At 31.6% G+C, this 23505-nt stretch overlaps 1 protein-coding gene across 1 annotated transcript; it reads left to right on the forward strand.

The window, feature by feature from the left end:
* Positions 1–9189: 9189 nt before the first annotated feature.
* On the forward strand, positions 9190–10574 carry LOC134690258 (uncharacterized). The gene is made up of 3 exons (XM_063550235.1): positions 9190–9394; positions 9646–10252; positions 10481–10574. The coding sequence occupies exons 1-3, from the start codon at positions 9190–9192 to the stop codon at positions 10572–10574; spliced, it is 906 nt and encodes a 301-aa protein (XP_063406305.1).
* The last annotated feature ends 12931 nt before the right edge of the window (positions 10575–23505 follow it).

Here is a 23505-nt window from a genome sequence, read left to right on the forward strand (position 1 = left end):
AAATAGTTATCAAAATTTATACTACACAAGACGCACGTTTCGTCTACATAAGACTAGTCAGTGACGCTCAGATCGAAATAGTTATAAAGCAAAACAAGTAAAGGGGGTTTCTTTCGTGGGTTGCAATATTGGTATGAATACCCACTTAATGTGATGCATAATTTATACAAACCGTATTATCAATATCCTGGTAAATCAAGTTTCAAACTACTATTGATGATAATATTGATATTCCTCAAAATTATAAAAAAGCATGCATCAAAAATCATAATATTACTTTGAAAAGTTTAACTTAAATAATCATGATTTTTGTATAATTTGGAACAGTGATTTAAACTTGCTGTCCTTTGGTCTTTGATGGATAGCCGTCTTATTTACAATCGTACCATATTTTGATATCAATATATTCACATAAATAAAGGCAACAGTAGTATACAGCTGTTCAAAACTCATAAATCCATGGACAAAATGAAAATCGGGGTAACAAACCAAAACCGAGGGAAACGCATTGAATATAAGAGGCCTAGGAGAACAATGACACAAAACCTAAACACAACACACATAGAAACGGACTAAGCATCAGACTAAATACCACGAGAATAACAAATATAATATCAAAACCAAATATATGAATTTGTGATAGACAAGTATTGTGCCATGTCTTATCTAAATATCTCAAAAATAGGAGAAAACAAACGACACAACGTTAAAATGTAACACTCACAGAAACGAACAATAATATAACAATGGCCATCTTCTTGACTTGGTACAGGACATTTTTAAAGGGGGAATAAAAATAGTGGGTTGAACCTGGTTTAGTGGCATGCCAAACCTCGCACTTTAATGGCAAAGTTAAATATAACATTGAAATGACAACATAATATTACAGGACCACAATACAAATAAATAGGAGAACATATTAGACAAAGAAACACATGATTAATAAATAACAAGAGGCATCAGGTTTAAAATTCAATACGCCAAAAATGCGCCTCGTCCACACAAGAGTCACCAGTGACACTCAGATATAAATGATCGAAAATGAAAAAAGTACAAAGTTGTACAGCACTGAAGGTCAAAATTTGAAAAAGGTTGTGCCAAATACGGCGTTGTTTTTATGCTTGGGATAAGAACATCCTTATTATCTAAAACAACTGATGCTATTGCAAACAGTAAATTTTATCAAATGAATATGAAAGAGATATACATAATGAAACTGAAGTATTAACTAATTATAGAAAACTAAACCCGAATACATAATGCTAAGACCAAGTTGAACACAAAATAGACACACCCGACTCAGTCCAGGCGTCAACCCAATAAATCATAAAAATGACGTCACATACGCAGGCGAAAAGGCACAAACGTTACGCAACATTTGAATTTATGAAATTTAGAAACAGCATGACGTCACATATGAAAAACTATATTTCAAAAGTAAGATAGAATTAGAATTGATTCAAGATTATATTAGAACTAAATACTGATATAACATATAAACACAATGCATATTGCAATACTTATTAATAGCAATTAACTGTAATATATATATGTCCAGTGTTTTATGAATCCAACTTCAAACGTAAATTATTGTACAAAATTAAATATAATTAATAAAGGCGGTGATTAATTTTTCTTTCCGTAACACCTAAATAAAATAAAAAGACGTCAACACATTTGACAAAATCCGATGAGAATTACAAATATAACATTAAACTTTTAAACTAAATACATGAATTTCGGATAAACAAGTACAGAAACACGTCTTATAGTAATGCGAATTCACATTCAGCAAAACAGTCACAATCGGGAATAAGTTACGTTTGGTAATTAAAAGATAAGACGATATAATGACAAACCACAATCTACCATGTTGAAAAACTGTCCTTAGCTAGTTTGGTTAAAGACACATCGTATGGATCCACCAATTCGTGATGGTGTCCATAAAATTTACGGAGTGTCAATTTTAATCTGTCCTCCTCATAACTTTGTTGGAGCAGTTTCGGCGTAAGGAGCACACTCCTGTATATGAAGTCCGTATAGTGTGAACAAGCACGTAAATAACGTATCAATTGTTATATGATTTGAAAAAGCTGCATTAGCTACCAGAATCAACTCGGAACTCCAAGTTTGATTTATACTAAAACATATATCTTAATGGCAGAGATTCACAAAAAACATCAGAAAAGGTACACAATTTTTTTTGAAGTATCAACATTTTTCATCTGAAAACATCTAATTGGCCATCGTGATAACCTCCTAATATAGGCATGTGACAAAAAGGCAATTAAGGAATGACTATAATGTTTTTCTGTCTATGAAGAAAAACATAAAAAAAAATAGTGCATACTGAATAACGCGTTTAGCGGGTTATGTAACAGTGTGCACCACATGTTTTTTATGTTATTTCGAAAAGACAGAACAAATATAACAGTCATTTCTTATAATTTAATTCTAAATTCCATTTTAAACCGTAGAAAACCTTGGAAAAATGTTGATGATGTCTCGGTCACATGACTAAATTATGTCTATGGTCTGATAACAAAATAACGTCAGCCAATCAGAAGACGCGTTACTTCCAAAATTAAATTATTTTAAATAAATAAATATAAATATCATGAAATAGTGTAATGACAATATTCCTTATTTCTGTGTGATCAATATCATATCATATCAAATATATATCTATATATACACATTAAAGTGTCAAACATTTGATGTAGTCATGTTGTCTTTTTGTTGCTCAATTCCTCATTGTAGCTGCTAATCAGGCAGTGTAAGTTGTCTATCTATTCAATGAAGTTACAATGCCAAAAAAAAAACATGGTTAACTGACTATACAGTATTGGATAGAGGGTCGAATGGTGACCTATAGTTTAATAAACCTGTACCATTGGTCTCTTGTGAATTCATTTTCTTATTTCTTATGAAAATCGTCAATAAAGCGCATACATGGTATCACATGGGCAATTGGACAAAACATGTTTTTAAACTAATTTCAGACCTGACAAACTATTAATACAAACTTGGATCATAGAAATGTAACATTGAATTTGCTCTTGAAAGAACAATGCTTCCCAAACTGCACAAAGACGGATAATCCCGAAACAAGTTACACACAATAACATTGTAAACAAGAATCTGTCCAAAGTACACGGATGCCGCACTAGCACTATCATTTTCAATGGACCGTGAAATTGGGTAAAAAATCTAATTTGGCATTAACATAACATCTTGCATAGAAAAAATGTGTACTCAGTTCAAGTTGATTAGACTTCAACTTCGTCAAATTTACCTTGACCAAAACACTTAACCTGAAACCCACACTTTCATTTTCTGTGTTCATTGGACAGTGAAATTGGGGTCGAAAGTCCAATTTGGCTTTAAGATTAGAAAAATCATATCATAAGGAACATGTGAACTAAGTTTCAAGTTTATTAGACTTTAGCTTCATCCAAAACTACCTTGACAAAAAACTTTAACCTGAAGCGGGACAGACGGACGAACGAACGGATGAACGAACGGACGCACAGACCAGAAAACATAACGCCCCTCTACTATTGTAGGTGCGGCATAAAAAAAAGATGTAGAAACTGAAACTGTTATCAATTATTTTATCAAGAAAAGAGACACATTTGTGTTTAAACCTATACATCATACCTTCTAACTTATTCCATATGCCATCATCAGACATTGCTTTGCATTTTATTTTGTGGATTTCTATTCCATTTGTACTAGTTACATCTTTATTCTCTTCAGAGAACAATCTTTTAATCAACGATGTCTTTCCAGCGCCATTCTTCCCAACTATAACTAAACGTATGTCTCTTTTTTTTTCAGATCCGGACTCAAGTAATTTGAGGTACAAGGGAACCGACCTTTTGTTAGCCATTAATTTGATTTCAGTTGGAACTGTACCATCTACAAAGAAGAACATCGTAACTTTATTGTACTAGATGAAGTATTACTAGTTTTTTTTCTGTGCCTGTTTCCATGGTTCAATTGTATGTTAATATTTTATGTTATAGTTTAAAGACTACTATTTTATATTCAGTTTAAAAAATGATATTTACATGCATGTTTAATCAGAATCTCTAATTCTAATTGGCTGACAATACTTGTTAGGTATTCCAAAATGTATTTTGTTTCCAAATAAAATTCAAAATGCATGACGTCATATGCTTCTCATGAGAACATTACAACAATGCATCTGAAAACACTTAAAACACTTGATATGACTTCATACATAATCAATTATAAACATTCCACCATATTCTATTAATTGTAAATCTTGTCGTGCTGTCATTTTTGTTATTTTTGTAATTTTTGCATGCCTATCTATGGTTCTATCTATCACTTATCATTTGTAAGATATAAGGCAAAACGTAAATAATTAGTAAAAATTTGTCATCAAAGGGTCATAACTCTAATAAGGAGTGACGACTGACGATTTCACAATTTACACTCTTATATATGTCGAAAATGTCTTGTTGATAATTTTTGCATTTAAAAGTTTCTCTTTTATATAAATATATATAATTAACAGACGACAACAAACCATGGAAGAAGGAAGCCAAGATGAGAAAAGATCACTTGACCCTGTGGGCCAGGTGAGCTAATAATTATCGATATTACACTGTTAAACGGATGGTCCAGTATTAAGATGAAGACATATCTTTTTCCCAAACCGTTGATGTCTATGGTGACATGTTTTTGCTACAATGCAGCCAATCCCTAAAAAATTATAAAGTGTACATTGACCTCTATGTCCTTTGAACAATGATATGGAAATGGGCCCTTAAATAGCATGCAATTTGCCCAAATCACTCTTAGTTTATAAAAGTTGGGCAATGCATGGTGAATTTCTTTCTTTGTTTGGTCGGACAGTTTCAAATGTATTTGTTTTTTTAACAGAGGGCCAGACATATTGATGATTGACTGGGGACCTCTCTGCTCCTTATGAAAATAAAAATCAGAATCTGAGCTGAAATAGTTTTACATAAGAAGTATTGCCTGGATTTTTCTGAATCCTTTTCTATCTTCTGAATTGATGCTGATATATTCCTGAATTTTTGCCGAAAACAAGAATTTTAACCAGACAAATTTTGAACTTCTAAACAGTGTCTTAATTGTTTTGAATGTATCAGAACTAAGTTCAAGATAGATTAAGAATATTTCTGTATCATTAAGAATAGGATTCAGACAAAATCAGAACTTCTGATTTTTTTGGTTTTTTTTTCTGAATGTGTCCGAATTTCGTTTGAAAATGTAAGGACTATTATAATTCATTATCTGTTTTTATTCCTGTGTATTACAATCTTTTCAATATCAAAAGCAAAGATAATGAATAATGCCAATATGTATAAACAGGAAAGAGAAATGATTTTTTTAGCAATCATATCTGTTTCATTGCATCCTAGAAGGTATACTTCAATATATCTATATTTTCACCTTTTGGAACTTATATCTTTAGTTAAAACGTTGTTTAGGGAAATAATTTCTAGCACTGCATGTATAAATCCCCTATTTGTCAACTATATGAGTATAACAGAGGACACACAAGGAGGGACAGCATTCAAATTTGATCACAAACGTGCAGCTGGGGTTTGAAAAATGTATCTTATTTATATGTTAACTAGATGGAATCACAGAAAATAAACATTTATGACCCAGTGGCACATCAATTTATACCCACTGACGATTTTTGTATTGCCTATGTGAAATGACCGCACTAATATATAATAGTCAACAAAAGAATAAACTCATTATAGATACCAGGATCCAAATTTAAATTTTACGCCAGATTCACGTTTCGTTTTTAAAAGAACTCATCAGTGACGCTCTAATAAAAAAATGTTTACGTGGCCAAAGAGAGTACAAAGTTGAAGAGCATTGAGGACCAAAAATACCCAAACGTTTTGCTTATGCCGATACAAGGCAATGTATTTTCCATATATTGTGAAATTGGATACACTGTACCAATGTAAATAATTGTCCTATTGGTCTAATTTTTACAGAGTATTTTTTAAAAAAAATTGTTTTAACGCAACCATTGATTTAAGACAAAAACGATTTTTTTTGGAAATTTTGTTATTTCAAAATTGTATTTTCACCTTAAAATTCAAAAATCGATATTAGAACTTAAAACCTTCAATCTTTAACAAACATGGTCTGCATAAAAATTTGAATGCCCTTACGGATATTTGAAAACTTATTTCTCATCTTCGAAATTATGTGCCGACTTTTGTCATCATTTTCTGCAAAATAAATTTGACCCATGTGTTCAATAACTCGGTATTTTCTCACTTTCAAATTTGGTCAAATTCTTTCAACCAGATGCATAAGCTTTGAAAATACTTTTCGTCTATAATTTAAAAGATTTCCTTTTTATTATATTTTTTAATAAATTTAAGTTCAAACTTGTGTACCGTTTCTTTTGTTGACTAGCATATTTTAAATTCCAAAGAAGTGACCCATAGACAGCTTCTGAGTATACACATACAATAAAAGAGTCTGTAGGGAAAGTAAAATCACAAAAATACAGAACTCTGAGGAAAGTTAAAAAAGAAAAGTCCCTAATCAAATGGCAAAATCAAAAGCTCAAACATATCAATCAAATGGATAACAACTGTCACATTCTTAACTTGGTACAGGCATTTTCCTATATGTAAAAGGATTTGTTAAAAATATTACTCATTAATCCACAAAACTTGTCCCACCCAGATCCTTCCTTATTTCATGTTGAATATTAAGGCCAGTGGTACCAATAACCAGTTTGCTATCCCTTTAGTGCCCAAACCTAATGATGAAGAGTTACAATGCAGGTAGGCACTTGATTTACACTAATCAGAGTTAAGTAGCGGGACCAAGACATATTAGCTAACTGGTTATTGTATTAAGTACAAACACAGGTTTGGGAGAAGAATCACAGTTTAATATTTTCTTTGCATATCAATACTCAATAAACATGTTTACAAAGAAAGCAAACTCAAACTGAAAAACTGTGGTATTCCATACAAGAAGTACATAAAAAGTGTGAGTTCTTTGAAACATTACTACTCTACTAATTAAACAATATAAAGTATGCATAGATTCTTCGAATGCAACAATATCTTTAATATATGTATGTATATAGCAAATAAGAATAAAAGTCCACTAGGGAGTGGTGGGTGGGAAGAATTTGTTTCCCGAAAAATATAAAATGACTGCTACAAGCAAGCGTTGCTTTAAGAATAATTATGATTACACGGTTAAAACAAAAGCCATGCTAATAAGTGCTAATTGGTTAATTCAAACTTAATAAGCAATCTCATTGGTTAATTAGTATGATCTCGCAAAATAATAGTATATAGTAAACGAGAAGCACATGCAGACGTGACTTCGTAAATATAGCTCAACATGCAGACTTCTTATACGTTCATGTATTTCACATCCAATATTTTATGGAAATATTCTTTATAAAGCACAAAAATGTCAGTATTCACCTCGTAAACTAACAAAACCTTTAAAAAGACTTATTAAGAAGGGAATGGAAACGATACTGTTGTCAAGTCATTAAAGATTGCATATTTTGGCGTTAATATTGATTCACTTATAGGGTCTTTACATCAGAACTAAACACACTTATTATTAATAAACCCGTTGTTGGCATGACACGGGTTATATTCTTCTCGTATATGTTATGATGGTATGATACTTATCAATCAGTTTAATTGAAGTCTTGAGCTGGCATGTCAGTTAACTGCTAGTAGTCTGATGTTATTTATGTATTATTGCAATTTTGTTTATTTTCTTTGGTTACATCTTCTGGCATCAGACTCGGACTTCTCTTGAACTGAATTCCAATGTGCGTATTGTTATGCGTTTACTTTTCTGCATTGGCTAGAGGTATAGGGGGAGGGGGGAGATCTCACAAACATGTGAACCCCGCCGCATGTTTGCACCTGTCCCAAGTCAGGAGCCTCAGGCCTTTGTTAGTCTTGTATTATTTTAACTTTTAGTTTCTTATGTACAATTTGGAGTTTAGTATGGTGTTCATTATCACTGAACTGGTATATATTTGTTTAGGGGCCAGCTGAATGACGCCTCCGGATGCGAGAATTTCTCGTTGCATTGAAGATCTGTTGGTGACCTTCTGTTGTTGTCTGCTCTATGGTAGGGTTGTTGTCTCTTTGACACATTCCCCATTTCCATTCTCAATTTTATGATATACTTTAACGAGGGAATAGCAAAATGATGTAAAATGTCATAATTTAATATCTTTAGACAAATACAGAATGAGGAAAAGATGAAGCATTTGTAAAATAGTTAAAATATGAGTATTTAAATGCCTAGAATATTTTCTCAATAAATAAAAAGATTTGTAAAGGGTTCATTGACAACCTTGTGTCTTTCCTGCTGTCACAGTAGAAGTACATTGTTGGTTGCCTGAAAAATAAGTCCATGTATCAGTAAAATTTTGTTTATATACATCATATTGTTTTTCTTCTGATGCTGATTCTTTTCCTTGACAAAAAAAAGTTGGTCCAATTTTCATAACATTCATATGTTGTACTGTTTTTTTTATAGAAAATTTCAGTTTTCATCAGAGTGATGTTATTGTATTAAATCCACAAAAATAAAAGTTTTAGAGATTAACGAACAATTATTAGCAAAATCAGATTGCCAGTTATTCATTGTTTTCTTGTACCGAGTTTTCTGAAAGAGGATGTTTAACCCCGCCACATTCTGAATTTATGTGCCTGTTTTAAGTCAGAAGTCTGTAATTCAGTCGTTTATTGCTGTGTTACATATTCGTTTTTCGTTAACTTTTTGTACATTAATTAGGCCATTAGTTTTCTCGTTTTAATTGTTTAACATTTGTGATTTCCGTGCCTGACTATGCGATATGGGCTTTGCACATTGTTAAGGACCATACAGTGATTATATATGATAATTTCTGTGTCATTTGTTCATTGTTGAAGATGTGCAGGGGTCGAAATTAGCGCTAGTCCGGTAGTCCGGGACTAGTAAAATTTGCGTCGGACCAGTAGATTTTGTCAGCTGGTGGTCCGGCAGACCAGTAGAAATTTGTCGATAAAAATCACTGATTGCAATAATTTTGGTGTTGAAAATCTAATTGTAAAGAATGATATTGTTTGTAATGATTTAGATGATTATATATCTTTTGATGAAGTTTATAAGGTAGCAATGGCAGCCAAAAATGGGAAAAGCCCAGGTGTAGATTGTATTCAGGCAGAATTATGCAAAAATTATGCAGTTATTTTGACTTTAACTGAATTGTTTAATATTTGTTTTAAATTTGGCAAAGTTCCAAATATGTGGAACAAAGGTATTATTACTCCTATACCTAAATGTTCAACTACAGATCCTAGAGATCCATTATCATATAGAGGTATTACCTTAGCACCTTGTGCATATAAGCTTTATTGTGGCGTTTTAAATAAAAGGTTAACTGAGTGGTTAGACAATAGGGATATTATAAATGATGAACAAAATGGGTAGAAGTACAATAGATCATATCAGTACATTAACATCTGTTATTGAAACTAGAAAAAAAATGTAAGCTGTCAACTTTTGTATCTTTCATTGATTTTAAGAAAGCTTATGATTCTATTGATAGAGTTTTGTTATTTAATAAATTAGGAAAACTGGGTGTTAGTACAAAATTTTTGTATGCTTTAAAGGCTATTTATTCTAATGTAGAATGCAGTGTCAGATTAAATGGTAACATGACTGAATGGTTCAATGTAAATACTGGTTTAAAACAAGGCTTTGTATTGTCAACAGTAATGTTTAATATATTTATAAATGATTTAATTGATGATATAAAGTTGTTAGACATTGGTATTAATATTGATGGTGAAAAATTATCTATCTTGCTGTATGCCGATGACATAGTTTTATTAGCAGAAAATGCTGAGGATTTACAAAAAATATTAGATGTTTTAAATGTATGGTGTAATCATAATAGTTTAAAAGTAAATTTGAGAAAATCAAATGTTATACATTTTAGAAATCCTTCTGTAGCCAGATCAGATTTTCATTTTAGTTTAAATGATGAAAATATTGAGTATACTTCAAATTACCAATACTTAGGTTTATTGTTAACAGAGTTTTTAGACTACCAATTAATGGCAAAAGCTGTAGCCAGGTCAGCAAGTAGGGCATTAGGTTTACTTATTGTTAAATGTAAAGCACATGGTGGTTTTCAGCACAATATCTACACAAAGCTATTTGATACGATGGTTTGGTCAGTCATAAATTCTGGCCACCATGTGTTAAACAGTGGACAAATATTTTTAAGACACTGGTCCAAATGTACAAAAATGGACAATAATATAATTAATTATAAAGTTGTTAAATGGTTAGTGATGAAAGGTAGTTGTAAATTAAAGAATTGGTGCTACAAAGTTATGGAGATGTTGAAATCATTTGATTTTGAAAGATATTGTAAAATAAATGAAAATTTTGTTGATAGTTATAGTATATCTCAGTTAGAAGAGAAAATGTTTGATAAATATAATCAGACTGGTGTACCAGAATTTTTTCATATAGTATCGGTTGTAAATTGAGAACATATAAACTTTTTAAACATACTTATAACAATGAGCAATATTTGCTATAAAAAATGCCACAGCGCCATCGGAGTGCTTTTTCAAAGTTTAGATGTGGTGTAGCACCATTAAAAATTGAAACTGGTCGATATGAAAGAAAAAATCTAGACGAAAGAGTCTGTTTTAACTGCAATATTTTAGAGGATGAAAAACATGTACTTTTAAATTGTCCCTTGTATGAAGATCTAAGACATGCTCTTTTTATTGATATATTGTGTCATAATGATATGTTTTTAAACTTGTCTGATGAAGAAAAAAATATATATATGTTTAAAAATGCCAATATTTGTAATATTGTTGCCAAAACCTGCAATAACATTTTAACAATGAGAAACAGTATTTTATATCATTAACTACTGTATTTGTAGTATTTTATAAAATGAATAAGTATTATTTGTATTTTAATAGTCTCTCATAATTCTTTTAAGAATGACACATACATGTATTTAATTGTTTTAACTATGTTTACTGTATAATTTATTTTATAATTGTATCTTGTTTTAATCATGTGGTGAGACTTTAATAAACTATTGATTCTGAATCTGAATCTGCATCGCAATCTCCATTTGTTTACAAAACAATTTACCTGTGAAATCAATTACACGGTACTGGGGCTATTACAATTGATCAAGTTAATTAATATCTCGGGTGAGCGTCCTTCACAATAATATATAATGTGGAAATTTTTGGAAGGAGTTAAACCGCCGGACAAAAAAAATAAGATAACTGAAATTCAAAAGGAAGATAGAAATAAAGTATACAAAAGTGACAAAAGAAAACGCAAATACCAAAAAGCATGGGAAACAGTAAATGGTTACATTATATCGGAATATAATGAACTGTACAATATGTGAAAAATTTGCATTGACAGACCGAGATAGGAAATGCATTTTCGTAACAGGATCATCAAATGTCAGATTGGATTCTGTACTTGCTCATGAGGAATCCGAACAACACATGTCAAATTAAGTTTTCAGTCCACTGGTCCGGCGGGCCAGTACACAAAAAAGCTTAAATTCGACCCCTGAAGATGTGTCTTATAAACAATCATACCACATCTTTTTTTGTATGAAAAGGGTAAAAAAATCAAAACTTTGAACAGATTCGAAATCACCAGCAAGCATTATGATTATCAAGTATTTTCAACTAATTGTTCCCACTCCAAAAGTAATTAATTTAACTATTTCAACAATTTACTACCATGTATTGATTGTACCCAAGTGTACTAGTAAGTAGAATAGACAGTTTAATAGTGGAACAATGGCTGGAAGACGAAATAAATCTATAGGCGTAAGGTGATTTTTGCAACTTAGGAAACCAGTTCATGGCTGGAACATTTTTTGGTTCCGCTTGTAAAGAAGTAGTTATTAGTTAATGTTTGTTCCAGATGTCATTTTCGGAAAATGGAGTCAATTGGAATGTTGGTGAATTTGTGTTTTCCTTTTGCAGAACCTCAATGTAAAATTTACGTCAAACAAAATTGATATTATAAACCATCTTATCAGCCAGGAGAAAAATATTGGCGATTGAATTCTTTTAGTTGATGTTTGATACGAAAAATAGAGTTATTAAGGTTGTTGGTAAGAGTAAAATGTTCTCTGTATTAAAAAAGAATCTAAGAATTTCTTGTCAGCTTTTTCTTATTTTATCTATTTCAAGCTGTAAGTACTGAGAGACAACAGACGACGAAAATTGACGGCCACCAAGTGATGGCATCAGCATAATGAAGGTCAAAAGAGGAATCACCAACCCAACGCTAAATGTTCAGGAAAATAGGAATGATAAAAATCATCAAATTTCTAAGTTTGAAAACAACATTAATCCAGAAAAAGTTAAAAACAAATAACCAACGGTGAAATTTAAGGGGTTCCCAAAAAGCTATAATAACTAGCGGTGAAATAAAGTGGTTCTGATGGCATTGTTAATGACACATTACGGTTAACAGTAAAGCAGTAGTTGTACAATAACTGCATTAACTTAACTGTTTGATTCAATTTAAAAAAAAAACCTGGCTATTATCCAGAGCAGTGGAACAAATCATATTTAATCTTGTTACATTAGTCTGGTTATAAACTTGACCCATCAAATTACAGGGTGATTTCATAAATAAATTGTATGGCAAAGATTTTCAGTGGCATCTTAAACAACACGTTAAACTTGTTGATGAGAGATATGTACTCTTATTCACAATTTGGATTCTGTGAAAACCACAGAACATTTGATAGTTTATTTATATTTAAAACCTTAATAAATAATTATCTTCATAAAAATCAAAGACATTATATGTTTGCTTTGTAGGGTTTCCAAAAAGCTTTCGACTCAGTGTGGTTTCCATTACAAGTTAACTAATATCGGTGTAGGAACATATTCATTTAATGCTATTAGAACTATGCTTTATAAACCAAAAACAGCTCTAAAGATAACCATACACACTCAGAATATTTCAAAATAATAAGAGTGGTAAAACAAGGGGGTTGCATAAGCCCAACCCTGTTTAATAGCATTTTTAATGACCCAACTCCAAGCTTTAACACTGAAGAACGTAGACCCACAAAATTATTAAACCCTTATATTGGTTCACTATGATATCATTTGCAGATGACCTTCGTTTTTTGTCTGAAAGTTATGAATGCCTACAAAATAGTCTTAAACTTAAAAATGTTTGTGATGATTGGCAACTATTAAACCTTAAATATTAAAAAGACGAAAAACTACGGTAATCCAATAAAATATAAGTGTAGTTCCTCCTTTTATAGAATTTAAAGGTAATATAATTCAGATTGAATATAAATGTTTAGGTTGCCTATTTAAGTGTAATGGTAACCTCAAACATAGTCTCAGACCAGGAAATGTTATTTTCCCCTAGAGCAAAAACAGCTTCTGTGGACACTTTACCTGTTTTGGTTTCAAAAAGTTTCTTTGATAAATTGGTCAAACCTATTTTGACTTACAACTCTGAAATATCCTTTATGGATTATTTTCTTGTGTACCATAAGGCAAAGCATAGAGCCGACCAAGGAAATTGTGACATTCATAATCAAGACCAAGAAAACCTCATCATGTATAGGAGTGAGATTGGAACTAGGTAGACTTCCAGTTGAAAATGTTATTACAATACAATCTATTTTATATCTTGCTAGCCTAATTATTGATAAACTAAACCCATTATTGAAAGAGACCTTAAAACCTTCAAATTCCATTGATTAACAAGGTATATATTGTTGGTATATATACAATTGGGTGCAGACCAAGCATTACATTTAGACGGGTGGAAACAGTTAAAGTGGAGTTTATTCGCGTGCACGTCATGTAGACGCCACCAAACTCTGCATTAACACAGAAATTTCAGAAGACATAAAAAGTAAACAGGTTTTACCTTCGCGTTTACCTCCGCGTTAATGCAAAAATGGCACGTCTTCTAATTCTGTAAGGGGTAAACTGGTGATAACTTTCGCGTTTACTTTCGTGTTAACGGTAAATAAGGCGCATCTACTATTTATGTAAAAAGTAAACGCACGTTTTACTGTTTGTAGTAAACGCGCATTAACGTAGATTGTGATCATGTTCTGGATACACTGACCTAACATATCACATGACTATTGGAAATAAGAGATGGAGTCAGGGGATTTAGTAAATCAATAATTTGATCTTACAAATTATTGCCCTAATGAAAAATTATTTTAACCACCAAAATACAGGACATGTATGTGTTCATAAGGGAAAATAAGTTTTTTGGCAAAAAAAAAATAAAACAATCAAGAATCACAAAATAGAAAATGAATATTCAATAATAAAACAATCCTCCTCCCAATCAATCAATGTATAAATTAGTAAGGAGGGGGAAGTTTAAACAAAAGTGAGGCGTGAATTTTAAGAAAATAGTAGTGATTTTTTCCAGCTGAAATGGTAGCTATACATGTAGCTATCAAACTGAATTTAAGACCTCCTTAGTATTAAATTGTCTAATTATGAGTTAGAGCTGGTACATTTGTCTATAAATTTACCCAAAAGTAGAACATTACACTTTAAACATTTTATTGAGAAAACACATGTGTGGTTATTTAAATTTGCATTTATTGTTCTAAAGAAACGCCAAATGCAATAACTGTGTTTTCAGAATAAAAGTTCTTTTTAGACTGAACTCTTATGTTTTATCATATTCTAGAATTTATAAACAAACAATTATGACTTTTGTTGTAGGTGGTTTCTTTCAGCTAATTATGTCAATGTGTTATTTATACAATGGCTACCTTTTTCTTGGGGAAATATTTCCAGCAAAGCAGAATATTGCTTTACCATAGCATTATATAGAAGTCCAAATTTTTGAAGATACTCGCTATGTCATATATTGGAAAGCTGCTAGCAGTATAGCTGGTCCATAGTTTGTTAGTATCGATTATAGTTATTAATCTAATTTCCAATGTTTATATAGCTCCATAGTTTGTTATATTAGTTATTTATAGTTATTTATAGTTATTAATCTTATTTCCAATGTTATGATATTTTAGAGTATCAGGCATTTTCTCCCACCAAGTCGGTTTGTGTGAACAAGTTGTTCTAGCAAAAACTATATGTATGACATTTTGGAAGCCCAGTGACAAAAGATGTAATAATGATATAAGGTTAAAAAAAATACCTTTTATCCCTTGTCCAGCCGTCAGACCTGAAGATTTCTCTGACATGACAGTCTACAAATAGAGGAATGAGCACTGTTAATAAATCTTTACTCATGTGGACACTTGTAGAACTATAAAATTACTAAAATATCGCTTACCCAGTATTTTTGCCCCAAAAATTGTATACAATGAAACAAAAATATTTGTGTTTAATGGCAAATGTGTGCCAAAAACTTTCTTGCTGATAATTTTGGCTTGAACATGTTTTGTAGTTTTAAAAAGATAAAAAAGCAGAAATGAAATATAAACAAGCGGCTCAAACAAGAGTGTATTATTAATGTATGGAAAGCCAACGGGATAAATTCTTTTTGGTCATGTTGACTTATAACAGCGGAAACTCTAATTCATCTGAAAATTTCAGGGCAGATAGATCTTGACCTGATAAACAATTTTACTTCTGTCAGATTTGCTCTAAATGCTTTGGTTTTTGAGTTATAAGCCAAAGGCTGCATTTTACCCCTATCTTCTATTTTTAGCCATGGCCGCCATCTTTGTTTGTTTGGCGGGTCACGCCACACATTTTTTAAACTAAATATCCCAGAGATGAGTGTGGTCAAGTTTGAATTAATTTGGCCCAGCAGTTTAAGAGGAGAAGATTTTTGTAAAAAAAATATAAAATTTACGAAAAATGGTTAGAAATTGACTTTAAAGGGCAATAACTCCTAAAGAGATCAACTGACCATTTTGGTCATGTTGACTCATTTGTAAATCTTACTTCGCTGAACATTATTGCTGTTTACAGTTTATCTCTATCTAAAATAACATTCAAGATAATAACCAAAAACAGCAAAATTTCCTTAAAATTACCAATTCAGGGGCAGCAACCCAACAATGGGTTCTCTGATTCATCTGAAAATTTCAGGGCAGATATATATTCACCTGATAAACAACTGTACTCCAGTCAGATTTGCTCTAAATGCTTTGGTTTTTGAGTTATAAGCCAAAAACTGCATTTTACCCCTATTTTCTATTTTTAGCCATGGCGGCCAACTTGGTTGGTTTGACGGGCCATGCCACACATTTTAAAACTAGATACACCAATGATGATTGTGGCCAAGTTTGGTTTAATTTGGCCCAGTAGTTTCAGAGGAGAAGATTTTTGTAAAAGTTAACGACGACGACGACGACGACGACAACGACAACGGACGACAGACGACGGACGACGGACGCCAAGTGATGAGAAAAGCTCACTTGGCCTTTCGGGCCAGGTGAGCTTAAAATACAAGAACTATAAAACTGAGCGGGACATTTCATACTAATTTGTTCTAGGCCGCAAATCTGGGACTAAATGTATGATAAGAGAAATGAGTTGACACTCATTATTCCTTAAAATTATAATCTCAATGTTAACATTTTGGCTAAACTGTAAAGATTTTAAATACAAGAAGCAAATGGATAAAAAATCTGTATTTATTTGGCTCTTAAAGTCATAAGAAACCTCAAGTAAAAAAAAATAATGCATATGTTTTTTATAACTCAATGGATAGTTTTCATTATAAAACTTATGTACATATACTTTTTTCTGAAGAATTTTTTTTAATTTATTCATATTTAGAAGAAGTTTACTTTATTTGAATTGCTTCCTTCCAGCAAGCTATTCCCCCGACATATTTTCCGTATGCAAGGTGACCTTAGTGTGACCCATCTCGTAAAAATCCGGTGACCACAATACGCATGTATGTCCTTAAAATAAACTATTATCTGTATTTACATGTTAAACACGTGCTCAATTTCCATGCTTTTTTGTTTATTTTTCGTCAATTGTTGACAAACAGGTGACAATCGTTAAACTTCGGCTTCAAAACACGAACTTTAATTACCTGCCATATTTTCACAATAACACTGACCGATTGAAAAAATAATTGACGATTATACGAAATTTACACGAAAAAAATTATAAATTCGAGTATAGAAGACTAAGTTTATGATGTTTGTATGCGTTGGTTCAAGAATTGGAAGAACATTATTTTTCACCGGTCACTCGTTTCTTATGACTTTAAGTAATGAAGATTAATACGTTTTATATCATGTTTGTACTTTGCAAAACATATTATGTAAATGAAGTACTATTTTAAACATGTCACTTAATTAATGTTAACAATATTAACCTGTTGAATATATGCAATATTTTGTAATAAAATCGAAAAGGAACAAGAAAACTTAACGAGGACCTAAACGCATGAAAACTGCCTATATTTTACTGGTCAGGTCAATAATTGAGTATGGAGCAATAGTATGTGACTTCTACGAACATCAACAAGCTTTAAAAAAATACAGCAACAACCTGCCCGATTTAAAACAGGTGACTACAAATCCAGAGCAGATATTTGTGTCTGAAACACGCTCACCAAACTGGAACTACAATACATACAGACAAGACCCTCAAGCCAGAGGCTATTTTTCTGTACGACGTGGTTGAGGAGATGGGCCCGTATACATAAAACCACTTAAGGAAAGAAATCCAATTCGTTGTACTAATTTATCATAGGACATGTAAAAAAATCTGTCAATTCGGAACAAATATTGACCTTTACGCATACAGATCCTGGTTCCTTCTATAGAACAGACAAATTAAAAAATAAAAGCTTGTCCAAAAACAGCAATTGCTGCCAAGGAATTTGACAATTATCAGTCAATAAATATTGTGGAAAAAACAGGTCAGGAACTACACAAAGTGTTTTAAAATTTCAAAGAGCAGAAATTCTACAATATTCTAACTCATTTTTCATAAAAAATAGCTCTAAGCTTCTTGACTATACTAATTTAGTAGGCATGTGTAGAGAATAGAGCATATCATATGGCTTTTTCAATATTACATCCGAATCATCCTGAGACACCAATATAATCACAAGTGCTCTACTCGAGGGATTACATATGTTGAGGGTTGACACGGTATGTGATATTGAAAAAGCCATATCATATACACTATATTATGTATCTCATGTAGATGTTTTTTAATGTGACATGACGTCATACATATTAAGGGTTTGACCAAGCCTATACAACAGTGGCTACAACCTATGAAGTGACTTCATAGAGATTAAAGCTGCAATATAGCTTACCATGAACTGTGTTATTTTTCTATGTTCAGTGGACTGTAAAAATGGAATAAAAACTATAATTTGGCATTAAATTAGAAAGATGGAAGATGTATACTAAGATTCAAGTTGATTGGACTTCAACTTCATCAAAAACTACCTCGACAAAAATCTTAAACCTGAAGAGGGACAGAAGAATGAACAGCGGAACGAAGAAACAGGCGGATGGACGCACATACCATAAAACATAGTGTTCATAAATGGAGCATAAAAAAAAATTAAAAAATTAAAAATAATATATTTATTTTCTTCAAGACGCATTTGCTGTACATAATTGATTTTAAATTACTTATATATACTCCATATTGAAAATCTCTTAATTACAGTAGGCTTATACACCGAAGTAATAACAGAGCGCCATCTGTCGTCAGAATGATCGTTAGCATAATACAACGATGGCATTTAACAAATAGATATTCAATGAATCGACATGTTGCAAGTTAGAAAACATCAATATACAAATTCACAATTTATCAGTAAAGAATTTTAATATCACACAGTTACACCTTACAGTGAAATGCAGTCAAGTTCAGCGTTTGATAGTTCATTGATAACATTCTGGCGTATCACAAACAAACAACTTGTAACGTCTCATTTCATTGGCTGAAAGAATCAAATACAATCCACAATCGCAGTGTGCACGTGAAATGACACAGGTGACTGACTATGGAATGTACTATGTTATTACGAACGTAAAAACAAGGATTTGACAATGCATAGTTCACAAATCTTTGGTCAAAAGAATTCAATAAATGTTTTGTGAATTTCAAATAGTTGTGTCGAAATATTATACCACAGCAACATAATTATCTTGTTCCACATTATGAAAAAAATATGGATAAAATAAAATACATGTGCAGCTTTTATACGGACCACTTTTGATTTCTTCCAATGTTGTAGTTACTTATAATACGGATCTCATAATACTGATCCATTACAATAATTAGAATGATTTATGATGGTTTCACATTCCTCTTTTACTGTTTTCAAGCTATCAAACGAACATACCGGTAGAACGTTACACTTGCAGTAGCTAAGCGTTTGGTCATTCAGAAATTACGTATCATTTACAGAGCAAATTGTCCCGAAATATAGAAACAAAGCAACAATAATCGAAACATGTGTACACGTGAATGAAGACGTAGTATGCAATGTACTATCATGGTCACCACGAAATTCAAATGAATTCAGTGAGGGCATGTTGATGTAAAAAGGATTGATTTGTTACATCGGCGAAGTTTTTTCTTTTGTATGTGTGGAACTGAAATAATAAATAAATAATTAAGAAATATCGTAGACTAGTTTATAAGGAACAATATAACTGTACTTTTTTCGATTTCAATTGGCTGAAAACTTATCTTTTAATTTCACACCATAAAACAAGTTACACTATCCCCCAAAGTGACGTGCAGTTTGCATGCGTATTTAAAATGAAATACAAAATCATACATGTAAAATAAACTGAGAATCGAAAAATTAAGAAACTACTAATGAGGATGAATGAATGCGAGTACAAGAAGGGACTCATTCACTTTTTATCAATACATTTAATGAATAAACACGCTTTTAGAAACTGATTGTTTTCTATGTTTTTTTCTAGATATTTACATTATGAACATGATGAAATCTGCGTTAGTTTTTTAACCGAGAATAGCAAACAAAACACTTAATTATAAATTCTTGAAGTATATCGCTTGAGATTATAACAGAACCTTTCCTTCTACTCTCTATTTTTTCTTAACAAAGCATAGTTGGTTACATGTGCTGAATTTACTTTTGAATTTCGGGATTTTTTTTCAAAATTAAGTAAACTGAATCAGGAAAATAATTCACATTATCCTATGAGCCGCGTCGGATAGAAATCGACCTTATGCAACTCGACGTCAATCCCAGTAACGTTACGATAAAGTTTCACAAGTTTTCATACAGGCAGTTTCTGACGTTATGAAAAAAAATAACATGTCGCTATCTTACAAAACTACGTTTTGTCAAAAAAATATGGTGGGGACATTTCTGGTCGGATTTTAATGTACAAGGTACCAAAAGAAGCAGAATCGTTACAGTTATATTTGTTAATTTGGATAGATTTTTGTTGTAAAACGCATTAAACTTTTGGTGATATAACCAGTATTGTTTTTGTTCAGTAATTTCTTATGTATTTTAACGTAAAACTGTTATACATGTTTATATCATGAGAAACAAAAGTAATGGACTACAAAACTATGACAAATTAAACTAGTATACTTAGATCTTTAGACGATTCTGCGTCTTTTAACTCCGTATAAATTTGTGAAAATTCAACATAATATGCCTTCGCAATTTTTTTTAGTGGGGTTTTATATCAAGTTTGTAAAAAAAAAAAAACGGGGAAACAAAACAATGTTTATCTGATTAAATCGGGCTTTAGCTAACGTATTCCATACATATAGGACAAAACAAGTATATTATTTCTGATAAGTTTAGTAAAAATTCCGATAATCTTTTACGGAAACCGCTTAACATCCAGTCCGACATAAACATTTCCAAAAATTTGAACCAGGAGAATTTTCCTATACCGACGCGGCACATATGGTATCATAAAAGACTCAAAAATAAAGTTCATAACCTGAAGTAAAAATCCAGTTAATTTCAAGTTTTATAAAAAAATAATTATCTGGGAACCGTCACCTGCGTGTCGGTGTCGTCTGCTTTAATAAAAAAAGATGTTCCTGAATCCTGTCCTTTTCTAAATAACATATTTCTCAACCTTAGTATCAGTTTTGGCTAACAGGAATACATTGTTTTGCTAAGGTATGTATTTCCTAATACGTTCTATATATTGAACTATTTTTACGTTCACGATCTATTTTTACATTTTATACAAAGTGAAAGTACTATCAATTTTAGTAAAATTTATTTTCATTTCGTTCAGTGGCATAACACCTGTTTTAAAAAAAATAGTTGTATACAATTCCTAAGCTAAACCAAACTACTAAAGTAATATTCTGAAAAACTATTTCTGGTAGTTTAAAACAAAATTTGTGCTGTATTGCAAAACTTTGCTACACACAGTGAAACACGCAAAAAACAAAATTAAGTCAAATGTTATTCATATCATTGTACCGTTGCATTTTGGAAAATCTAAAAAGAAACAACAACACAAATATACAATAATAAAAAAAAGACCAAGACGTGCTCTAGGTGGATTTTGTACTATTTGCGTGCAATTTATCTGTTCTTATCTATTCAGAAATTTAGAAATGTTTTGCGTGTAATTTATGTTTAATGACATTTCTATTTAGAAATTGAAAGAAAGAGGGAAGCATTTGCATAAAACATGTGTACATGTATTTCGAAAACTAATAACTTTCAAAATAAAACCTTTAAACCTCCTTTTTCATATCCCGACAACTTTAAAATTAGTATTCGGGCAATAAAATTCCCGATCTATGCATCCGTGGGTCTTACACCTTTGCGTCCGTCTGTCCGTCTCTGTGATTGGTAACAATTTTGAAGGATGAAAACAGTGATGTCGGATTAATAAATAATAAACCAAAATGTCATCTAAAAAAAACGTTTATTTTGAAATTTGAACTACTATAATTTAAATAGATAGTATTTTAACTTTTGATCTACCTGTCACAAATTACCGGTGAACTCTAATGGCGCAAAGCGCGACAACTAGTCGTATAGAAAAATTCTCCTGGTTAAATTTGTCTTAAATTTCATTCCTTTTTAATGTTGTAGTAAATTTCTGAAATAGACTGGTTCAATAACATAGGATGCGAAGAACTAGAAAATGAAGCAGTTACCTATATTGAAAATACATGTGACTCAATTCAAGCTAAGGCCCAGTAATTTTATTCCACTTCCGTCATTCAAGATCAATCGGAAAATACATGTTCTCTTAATCAAAATGATGAATTAGAGGATCCTTCCCGACTTCGAATAAATGCTCTATTTGCTAACGATTGAAATTGTACAAACAAATGTTTTACAAAGCTTTCCACATTCAGAGAACAGGCCTATGATGTATCGTTATTTGTTTGTGAATTTACAAAAGCAGAGCGTGACATATACTTTTAGAATTAGAAAACTTAGAAATAACAGGCTCGGTTTTCAGAGGAGGAAAGAGAGAACGAAAACGATACCGATATTATTTTCAAGGAGTTGATATAATATGCGAGTTCACATGGAGAAATATTTATAACATTGGGAGGAGCGAATTTAAAAGTTTAAAACAGCACTTGAATGCAAATGGCGTAACCCCTCGATCACATGGTCTTAGTGGAAGAACATCGAATCAGGGACATTCATTTGAAGTGATTGAAAATACGATCAAATTTATCAAGCTGTATGCTGATGAATTTGGTCTCCCTCTCCCGGCTGCGCTTCGGGCAAACGACAATACCCCTCCTATTCTTTACCTTGTAGCGAGAGCAAGAAATATATACACTCCAAATATGTTAGTTCATGCGTTAACTCAGAACAACAATATGTTCAAATAACCGTATTTAAAGAAGTTTGGAATGAAAGTGTCCTTCATATTCAATGTATGAAACCAAAGACGGATCTGTGTGAAACGTGCTTTCAGTTGAGGGAGGCTTTTTCTGGATCTATTTCAGAAGACGCTAAATTAGTGACAACTCAAAAATTAATTGACCTTATACAGTCTGCGCGGACAGAGTAACATTTGACATTTTAGATTGAAAACTTGAGAATCATGTATTGCTCCATTGTAACAATTCTATAAATTAAATAATATATTGTATACAAATGTATGTTTTTATGTCTCTCTTTATTACGAGAAAACGACCGATACAGAAATAAATTAATTCACGATAACGTTAATTTCACGACGTTGTCGTGAGATCTGATGTTAAATATAATGTATCCGTCAAAACTTTGAAATGGCGAAACTTTAAAAAAAAAAAGAAAGTTAGAGTAAAACGGTTTTTTGTATTCAAATTATATGACTATCAGCAAAATTAATATAAACAAAACTCAAATTGAGATTTTTTTGGCATAAGGTCGATTTCTATCCGACGCGGCTCCTATGTTGAATGACTAAAATTTGCGAAAGAATATGAATAGTGTACATGAAAGTTTATTACACAGACCCATTTACTAGAAAAA

Source organism: Mytilus trossulus, chromosome 11 (assembly GCF_036588685.1).
Source record: "Mytilus trossulus isolate FHL-02 chromosome 11, PNRI_Mtr1.1.1.hap1, whole genome shotgun sequence".
Taxonomy (NCBI): Eukaryota; Metazoa; Mollusca; class Bivalvia; order Mytilida; family Mytilidae; genus Mytilus; species Mytilus trossulus.